Raw genomic sequence first — 10,000 nt, forward strand, 5'->3', positions numbered from 1 at the left:
AACAGAAAACACAAGTGAAAGAGCATTTGGCCAGCCCAGAGAAGCCGAGCTGGTTGCCTTGAGTCTACATGGTTCTCATGTCGCGTTTAAGGCCAGCCCCCTGCTCGGTGTGGAGCTTCAATAGCGCAGAGCAGCGTCTACAGCAAACTACTCCTCGCAGACCGTGTGTGTGTGTGTGTGTACCGGACCAAACGACAGACAGACAGACAGACAGACATGGCAGAAGTCGCACCAGCACCCGCAGCCGCAGCGCCGGCCAAGGCACCCAAGAAGAAGGCAGCAGCCAAGCCCAAGAAAGCGGGACCCAGCGTAGGAGAACTCATCGTCAAGGCTGTGACCGCCTCCAAGGAGAGGAGCGGCGTGTCCCTGGCCGCGCTCAAGAAGACGCTGGCGGCAGGCGGCTACGACGTGGAGAAGAACAACTCCCGCGTCAAGATCGCAGTCAAGAGCCTCGTCACCAAGGGCACCCTGGTCCAGACCAAGGGCACCGGTGCATCCGGCTCCTTCAAGCTCAACAAGAAAGCCGTCGAGGCAAAGAAGCCCGCCAAGAAAACCGCAGTTCCCAAAGTAAAGAAGGTGGCCGCCAAGAAGCCCGCCGCGGCGAAGAAGCCCAAGAAGGTAGCAGCCAAGAAGGCCGTCGCCGCAAAGAAGTCCCCCAAGAAGGCCAAGAAGCCCGCTACACCCAAAAAGGCCGCCAAGAGCCCCAAGAAGGTGAAGAAGCCCGCCGCAGCGGCCAAGAAGGCGGCCAAGAGCCCCAAGAAGGCTACAAAGGCAGCCAAGCCCAAAGCCGCCAAGCCCAAGGCAGCCAAGGCCAAGAAGGCAGCCCCCAAGAAGAAGTAAACCTATTACAAACAGTGTTCTACTCGACACATGTTGTACCACAAAAGGCTCTTTTAAGAGCCACCCACCTCTTTCCATAGAAAGCGCATTGATTTCCATGTACTATCTGTCGTGAAAAAGAAATTACGCACACTAGGCTACTTTTACGCACACAACATCGTCCCACTCTGGGTGTGTGCGAAGGGAGAGGAATATAATAGAGGGCCAAAATGGCTTAGAAATTCGACCTCACGAGTGCACCCTCACCAGCCATTTGTATATGAGCCACTGGGCTATTCCCGTTCAGAGGCAGGCTGCTGTGATGTGTTACAAGTGCCATGTAATAACAATACTATAGTGGCTTCGAATTCAAACTCACGAGTGCACCCTCAACAGCCATATTTATATATGAGCCACTGGGCTATTCCCGTTCAGAGGCAGGCTGCTGTGATGTGTTACAAGTGCCATGTAATAACAATACTATAGTGGCTTCGATTTCAAACTCAAGAGTGCACCCTCACCAGCTGTTTGTTTCCCATTTGGAGAGAAATAATGTGAGGATTTCATGTCGGACATTTTGGCGCTCACGCGAAATGACACAAAGTAACAAAGTCGGAGGGACACAAAGTAGCCTCTCACTCGCTGCCTGTGGGTGGGAACCGGCTTAGGGCTGTCTGTCTGTCTGTCCCTCGCTCCAATTGGATAAGGCCACACCGGCCCGGTGGCCAATCGTTGCCTCTTGTGGCGAGGTATAAGTACGGCTCTCGAAGTGGCGAGCGGCTCATTCAGACTTTCTGTGACTTTCTCAAGATACCAATATGAGCGGAAGAGGCAAAACCGGAGGCAAGGCCAGGGCGAAGGCAAAGACCCGTTCATCCCGTGCCGGGCTCCAGTTCCCCGTGGGCCGTGTGCACAGGCTACTGCGCAAAGGCAACTACGCCGAGCGTGTGGGCGCTGGCGCACCAGTCTACCTGGCCGCCGTGCTCGAGTACCTGACTGCTGAGATCCTGGAGTTGGCCGGCAACGCTGCCCGTGACAACAAGAAGACTCGTATCATCCCCCGTCACCTGCAGCTGGCCGTCCGTAACGACGAGGAACTGAACAAACTGCTCGGCGGTGTGACCATCGCTCAGGGTGGTGTGTTGCCCAACATCCAGGCAGTGCTACTCCCCAAGAAGACCGAGAAGGCAGTCAAAGCCAAGTAAATTCGCTACTGCGACTTCAACTTGACTACTCAACCCCCAAAGGCTCTTTTAAGAGCCAACCACCTAGCTCTCCAAAAGCGCAAAGTACCTTTCTATGACCGCTACACATTGAGTGGGTGTATACACAACTATTTCGACATTCTGTGCCCACATGAGGCCTTCCATGAACAACAACACCTACTAGGCCTCGTTTGCCATAGCAGGCTAGCATTAGATTACAACGTGCCTATAAAGATGTCACTCTTGACTTTGGCGACTATTATTATGCGTAAAGGGCCGGCGGCGTCCTATTGCGCGCGCGCACCGGGAGTTTGAATTTTGGAGAGGCCGGGCCTCCCGTCCAATGGCCAACGGAGGAGGCCTGCGCAACGGGCCAATCGGGGTGGTGGGGAGATGGTGTCCAATCAGCAGGCGCCACTGCCGGCTTTATAAACTTCACATAGGCATTTCGAGGCTATACTCCCGACTGTCAGAGAAGCGCCATGGCCAGAACCAAGCAAACCGCTCGCAAATCCACCGGTGGCAAAGCCCCCAGGAAGCAGCTCGCCACTAAGGCTGCTCGCAAGAGTGCCCCGGCCACCGGCGGTGTGAAGAAGCCTCACCGTTACAGGCCCGGCACCGTGGCTCTGAGAGAGATCCGTCGTTACCAGAAGTCCACTGAGCTGCTCATCCGCAAGCTGCCCTTCCAGCGCCTGGTGCGAGAAATCGCCCAGGACTTCAAGACCGACCTGCGCTTCCAGAGTTCCGCTGTGATGGCCCTGCAGGAGGCTAGCGAGGCTTACCTGGTCGGCCTGTTCGAGGACACCAACCTGTGCGCCATCCACGCCAAGCGGGTGACCATCATGCCCAAGGACATCCAGCTGGCCCGCCGTATTCGCGGAGAGCGCGCATAAATGAGGATGACCTGAACTCCAAAATCCCCCAAAGGCTCTTTTAAGAGCCACCTCCATATTTCCATCAAAAAGGCACAATTGTTCCATGTATACACGCACCTCTACATTACCCACCATGTATGTTGTTCACTAACACGTCTAAAAGCTACGTATTGTACCTTTTCGTTGCCTGAAGTCTAGCTTCAATGTGTGTGTGTGTGTGTGTGTGTGTGTGTGTGTGTATGTATGTGTATATATATATATATATATATATACAACCGTCTGGCATCATCCACTTACTTTGGACTATAGTAGCACAGTAAAATGCTTTACAAAGGAGGGGGAAAAGAAACGAGTGATAATATAGGCCGAATAGTTACAAGAATTGTGTTCAGATGAATAATTGACACTATTAGTTGTGTGTCATTAGTTGCCTTGAATGCAGTCCAGAAGAAACATTGCATGCCAACTTCCTTTGAAAGTCCCATGTTGCAGTGCTGCTGAGAGACTCATGCAGAGGCCCAAACTTTACAGTGGAGCACGGAGGCCATCTTGTGGTTAAATGTGGGTACTGCACCTCATGGTCATTTGCTCTTTAGGCCAGCGTTTCCCAAACGCGGTCCTGGGGTCCCCAAGGGGTGCGCGTTTTGCGTTTTGCCCTAACACTCCACAGCTGATTCTAATACTCCCAGCTTGATGATGATGAGTTGATTATTTGAATCAGCTGTGTAGTGCTGGGGCAAAAACTCCCAAAACGTGGCCTGAGTTTGGGAATCCCTGCTTTAGGCTAATACTAGCCTATTAGGATGACTTGGTTCGATCGCTTTAATGGCAACTGCTAAACTCTAGTTTTCACTAATTACTTGTCCCAGGTCACCATTATGAATCCAATAGCAAAACAAATGTTTCAAAATTGCTCAATAGTGAAAAAAGGCCAGGAAACGATGGGTTCTCAGCAATATTTCACCAACAACCAATCACTATTCAAGCATAGACATTAGGATCATCAACAAATATTCCTAAGTCATACTACAAAAGGGTTGTAACGAAATGGATTTGTCTGTTCAATGCAAGTTCAACGTCAAAGAAAAAGTGCATCACCACAACAAACGTGTCTTTAGATACACTGTAAAAAATGACTTTGTGGAATGTACTCAAGCTATTACAGTCAACAAAGGCACACGTCATATTATTGAGTAGATATTTTTGCTTGTTTTTATGAGTAGATAAGCTTGAGTAAGTTGAGTTGATGTGGTCCAATACATTGAGTAAAGATGATAGAGACGTAAAAAGGATTATATTACGTTGATTCGACTCAAATAGACACTGAGAGACTGAGAGAGAGAGAGAGAGACTGAGAGAGTGAGTGAGTGAGAGAGAGAGAGACTGAGAGAGTGAGTGAGTGAGTGAGTGAGAGAGAGTGAGTGAGTGAGAGAGAGAGAGAGAGACTGAGAGAGAGAGAGTGTGAGTGAGTGAGACTGAGAGACTGAGAGAGTGAGTGAGAGAGTGAGTGAGTGAGAGAGACTGAGAGACAGAGAGTGAGTGAGAGAGTGAGAGAGACTGAGAGAGTGAGTGAGAGACAGAGAGAGAGAGTGAGTGAGAGAGAGAGACTGCGTGAGTGAGTGACTGAGTGAGTGAGTGAGAGAGAGAGTGAGTGAGAGAGAGAGCGAGAGACTGAGAGAGTGAGTGAGAGAGAGAGAGAGTGTGAGTGAGTGAGCCTGAGAGACTGAGAGAGTGAGTGAGTGAGAGTGAGTGAGTGAGAGAGAGAGAGTGAGTGAGAGAGAGAGAGACTGACAGAGTGAGTGAGGGGGTGAGTGAGAGAGAGAGACTGAGAGACTGAGTGAGTGAGTGAGTGAGTGAGAGAGAGACTGAGAGACTGAGAGAGTGAGAGAGTGAGTGAGTGAGAGAGACTGAGAGACAGAGAGTGAGTGAGAGAGTGAGAGAGACTGAGAGAGTGAGTGAGAGACAGAGAGAGAGAGTGAGTGAGTGAGTGAGTGAGAGAGAGTGAGTGAGTGAGAGAGAGAGAGAGAGAGAGACTGAGAGAGAGAGAGTGTGAGTGAGTGAGACTGAGAGACTGAGAGAGTGAGTGAGTGAGAGTGAGTGAGTGAGAGAGAGAGAGTGAGTGAGAGAGAGAGAGACTGACAGAGTGAGTGAGGGGGTGAGTGAGAGAGAGAGACTGAGAGACTGAGAGAGTGAGTGAGAGAGAGACTGAGAGACTGAGAGAGTGAGAGAGTGAGTGAGTGAGAGAGACTGAGAGACAGAGAGTGAGTGAGAGAGTGAGAGAGACTGAGAGAGTGAGTGAGAGACAGAGAGAGAGAGTGAGTGAGTGAGTGAGAGAGAGAGAGACTGAGAGAGAGAGAGTGTGAGTGAGTGAGACTGAGAGACTGAGAGAGTGAGTGAGAGAGTGAGTGAGTGAGAGAGACTGAGAGACTGAGAGACTGAGAGAGTGAGTGAGAGAGTGAGTGAGTGAGAGAGACTGAGAGACAGAGAGTGAGTGAGAGAGAGAGACTGCGAGAGTGAGTGAGTGAGTGAGTGAGTGAGTGAGTGAGAGAGAGAGTGAGTGAGAGAGAGAGCGAGAGACTGAGAGAGTGAGTGAGAGAGAGAGAGAGTGTGAGTGAGTGAGCCTGAGAGACTGAGAGAGTGAGTGAGTGAGAGAGAGTGAGTGAGTGAGAGAGAGAGAGAGAGACTGAGAGAGTGAGTGAGAGAGAGAGAGAGTGTGAGTGAGTGAGCCTGAGAGACTGAGAGAGTGAGTGAGTGAGAGAGAGTGAGTGAGTGAGAGAGTGAGTGAGAGACAGAGAGAGAGAGTGAGTGAGAGAGAGACTGAGAGAGTGAGTGAGTGAGTGAGTGAGTGAGTGAGTGAGTGAATGAGAGAGAGAGAGTGTGAGTGACTGAGACTGAGAGACTGAGTGAGTGAGTGAGTGAGAGAGAGAGAGTGAGAGAGAGAGAGAGAGAGAGTGAAAGAGAGAGAGAGAGAGAGAGTGAGTACTCAACTGTGCCTCTCTCTGAGGCACAGTTGAGTACACCCCTCCATCCAATAGACCCCAGCAACTTCCTTTTGGATTCACGTTTACAGTATAGGGGATGCATTTGTGACATACCTTACATCTCTGACCTTGTCAATATCAGCATTTCGCTCTACTTACCGTGAAGTGACATTATAATAGTCATCATCATAATAGTAGTACATTACAGTATACGTTTGCCTAAAATAGTACCATTTAAAGGGAGTATGTCAGGGTCAATTACTGACAAATGAGAACACACTAATCCTCAGGGGTCATTTAGGGGCAAAACGCACCACTTTGTGAAGCTTTTGTTTTGATTGAAGAGCAAGAAAAGTATTCATTTGTTCCACTTCTTTCCCTTCTAAATGCGGTTGCCTAAGGACAGGCAGTATGCACATATCTAAATGTTATGAAAAAATCAGTATTTTTTTGCCACTCAGAACACAGACATTTACCTTAAGGGGAGTTACCCTCATTTTAGACTTACATTTACATTTTAGTCATTTAGCAGACGCTCTTATCCAGAGCGACTTACAGTTTAGTGAATACACTTTTTTTTTTATACTGGCCCCCCGTGGGAATCGACCCCACAACGCTGGCATTGCAAACGCCATGCTCGCCATCAACTGAGCTACATCCCTGCCGGCCATTCCCTCCCCTACCCTGGACGACTGCTGGGCCAATTGTGCGCCGCCCATGAGTCTCCCGGGTCGCGGCCGGCTGCGACAGAGCCTGGATTCGACCCAGGATCTCTAGTGGCACAGTTAGCACTGCGATGCAGTGCCTTAGACCACTGCGCCACTCAGGAGCAACACTTCCCAAGCATACATTTTCATGACAGCGTTCCTAATCTGCAGTAGGCAATTACTGCAGTAGCAGTTGAAAATCGGTAGGTTAACACCAAACCGTGAGGTTATTATGAATTCAGAGCAGTCGGATGAAGTCATAGTCAAATACATTTGAACAAATGACCAACAATATCACACGGAAAGTGATGTGAGCATTGCATTGTGGAAAGCAATGACTTTACAAGAACACGTATTGCAACGCGAGGCATGTATTTCTAGATTAAACACTGATTCAGTGTGATGAACAAGTACATGTATGATTTGGTGTGCTCTACTTGAACACGCGCTTAGAGTTTTGAAACCACTGCCTATATGAGGAGCTGTCGTTGTTTGTTTTATTACCACATACTTATGGAAATTGCACCGGTTGAGAGATGATGGCTCTCTTGTGCCTACAGTGAAGGGTACTTCTGATCCAGCAGGTGGTGCTAAGATCCCTCCCTATATGACTTGAATGATGAGTTGATTTATTCCTTATAGCTCCTAATGATTTTAAGGCCAGTGTTGGCAAACATGACTTCTGCTCCAGCAGGTGGCCATGAAATCCCCCCCTATATGACTTGACTGACCAGGTAGTTGATGGACTCCTTATAGCTCTTAATGATCTCAAGCAGAGTGTTGGCCACATGACCTCTGGTCCAGCAGGTGGCGGTGAAAATAGTCCCTATAGGAGTTGACTCATTTCTTTGAGGTCCTAAATGAAGGATAGGGCGTCAACAGTGCATCTCGGCCTAACCCTGTTCCGGGCCCATTTCTTCACTCGATGCTTCCGGTGTTCTTCATCTCCTCTTCAATAGTCCTTCTCCACGTCTTCCTTCCCGTCTAGCCCTGTGCGTTCCACTGAAGTGTCTGTGTTTTTATGTCGTTAGGAGTTTTGCTCACTGCGTGTCCCCCTTCAATTTCCACTTTCTGTCCCAGTTGGGTAGCTATCCATTATACTGTAGCCTACTTACTACCAATGTCACTGTAGTCAAAGGTGATTTTCGATTATTATGTATGAGTATTATTATATATTGTGATATTATGATGTTCAAGCCTATAGGGTGTGGTAACAGGCCCTCTGTGATTTGTTGTTGTACTGTACATGTCAAGTATCTGCACTCTAGCCTAATTAGCCTAAACTGCTAGGGAAAAGTCACTTCCGGTCGTAGCTGTATCCCACCTAGTCAAAACCTTGTTAGTCCTTATCCTAAAAGGCACCCTCTGTTCCTCGATATACTCCACCGAGGGCCGGCAGCCAGTAAGTACAGGTAAGAGACAATTATGGCAACAATAAGTTGTCCTATGAAAGCTAGTCAAATGTGAGATGTTCAACTGCACTGAATGATAAAGTGGCAGTCTGTGCTCTTGGGCCCTTAAGGCATCAGTGCACCCCCCCAATTTGTCCCTTTTGAAATGAACAGTTGAGACGGGCCCTCTTTCTGTGGCCTTTCTTTGACGACACATCTGAGGCTATCCTGCGGCAATACAAATGATCAACATCATAACAATAATTCCATTATAAGAAGCTTTATTATTGGTTTGCTAAGAAAGGTACCATACAATATTGGCACATCACTATCACCTCTGTATGCGTAGGAAATCAATCCCTTCATTGTGTGTGTGTGTGTGTGTGTGTGTGTGGGTGTGTGTGTGTGGGTAAAGGTACGCCACTCTCGGTCTCACAGTTTATGCACACGGTCGTCTTTATGCAACAATATGGAAGACATTCCCAAATGTGCTTACATCATTGCGTAATGTCAGGGAGTCACACAAACAGTGTGTGCTGTTTGGCTGCAACACACATTAGGCATAAGGATGATGACAACTATTTTGTAAACGCTCCAGCTTGCAGAGGGATCACCACCCCTCCCATCCGCACCCCAGGTCCTCTTGGCCCCCTTACTGTCAGGCCGAGTGGTGTCTAGAGAAGAAAGAAGAAGAGTGATGTTTATTAATGACAGTCAATACGACACGTCCTTCCATAGCTAAACAGACTCATCCTACTAGGTCAGTGTTTCCCAACTCCAGCGGTAGAGTAGCCTACCCCCAACAATACCCATTTTTCTTGTAGCCCTGGAGAGCCACAGCTGACTGAACAACCTGTCACCTAATTAGCAAGTCCTCAATGAGTAAAATCAGGTGCAACAACAACAACAACAACAACAACAACAACAACAACAACAACAACAACAATATGAGGACAGGGACACAGTGTACTAGCTGATCTCCCAGTTGTCACCGTTTGGCCTTGTGTTCCACATAGCCTATATCAGTATTGGAGTATGTTTCCCGCGCACGGTAGTTGCTTTCACGTCACCTTTGTAATCGCTCCTCCCTAGTCCCCTAGAACGAGCGCCCTCCCCTTTGCAACGCCTCCGAACATATCACAGAGGCGCGCTTTCTGTGCCGATGGCCTCAATCAGGTCGACCAAACGCAGATAATAGCGCACCACGCACCGGCGCTGAAGTCATTCATTCACTTGAACTCAACTAGCGAACACACCATGTCTGGAAGAGGCAAAGGCGGCAAGGGACTTGGAAAAGGAGGCGCCAAGCGTCACCGAAAAGTTCTCCGCGATAACATCCAGGGAATCACCAAACCCGCTATCCGCCGTCTGGCTCGCCGCGGCGGCGTGAAGCGTATTTCCGGTCTGATCTATGAGGAGACCCGCGGTGTCCTAAAGGTGTTCCTGGAGAACGTGATCCGTGACGCAGTCACCTACACCGAGCACGCCAAGAGGAAGACCGTTACCGCCATGGACGTGGTCTACGCTCTGAAACGACAGGGACGCACCCTGTACGGTTTCGGCGGTTAAACGCACTCTCTTCGGAACCTCAACACCCCGACTCGAACCCAAAGGCTCTTTTAAGAGCCACCCACATCCGCTTCAAAAGGGCCCATTCCATATAGTGTTTTTTTCTTTTCTTCCGTATGCTATTTGGTAGGAAAGTATGAGCCACTTCGAGTGGACAGGGAGTATTAAATAGCGGATTCTAATGTCCCTTCCCGTTTTAGCGCACAGAGGGAGGCCTATATCTGACAGTGGCAAAGTGTAGTGACGTTGTTATTTTGGGTCAAGCAATAGTGGCATTTGGACAACATAAAACCACCACCCGTCGGTAGATGTGGCTCGAAAAGAGGGGGACAGCGTTCGCGCGCGCGCACACACACACACACACACACACACACAGTCCAAAATGGGAGCCCTATGTCTGACGGTGCCAACGTGGGCAATTCTATCACCAGCATTATGTGGCACAACAATCGT

General features: G+C 49.2%; 2 protein-coding genes across 2 annotated transcripts; both read left to right on the forward strand.

Moving 5' to 3' along the window:
* Positions 1-216: 216 nt before the first annotated feature.
* On the forward strand, positions 217-840 carry LOC311121218 (histone H1; the record flags this gene model as incomplete). Its single annotated transcript, XM_084195732.1, has 1 exon — positions 217-840. One exon carries the CDS (start codon positions 217-219, stop codon positions 838-840), a length of 624 nt encoding a protein of 207 aa, XP_084051858.1.
* An 8,395-nt stretch (positions 841-9,235) lies between these two features.
* Positions 9,236-9,547, forward strand: LOC311121222 (histone H4; the record flags this gene model as incomplete). Its single annotated transcript, XM_084195736.1, has 1 exon — positions 9,236-9,547. One exon carries the CDS (start codon positions 9,236-9,238, stop codon positions 9,545-9,547), a length of 312 nt encoding a protein of 103 aa, XP_084051862.1.
* Positions 9,548-10,000: the final 453 nt, after the last annotated feature.

Source organism: Coregonus lavaretus (assembly GCF_964263955.1).
Source record: "Coregonus lavaretus genome assembly, contig: HAP1_SCAFFOLD_4228, whole genome shotgun sequence".
NCBI lineage: Eukaryota > Metazoa > Chordata > Actinopteri > Salmoniformes > Salmonidae > Coregonus > Coregonus lavaretus.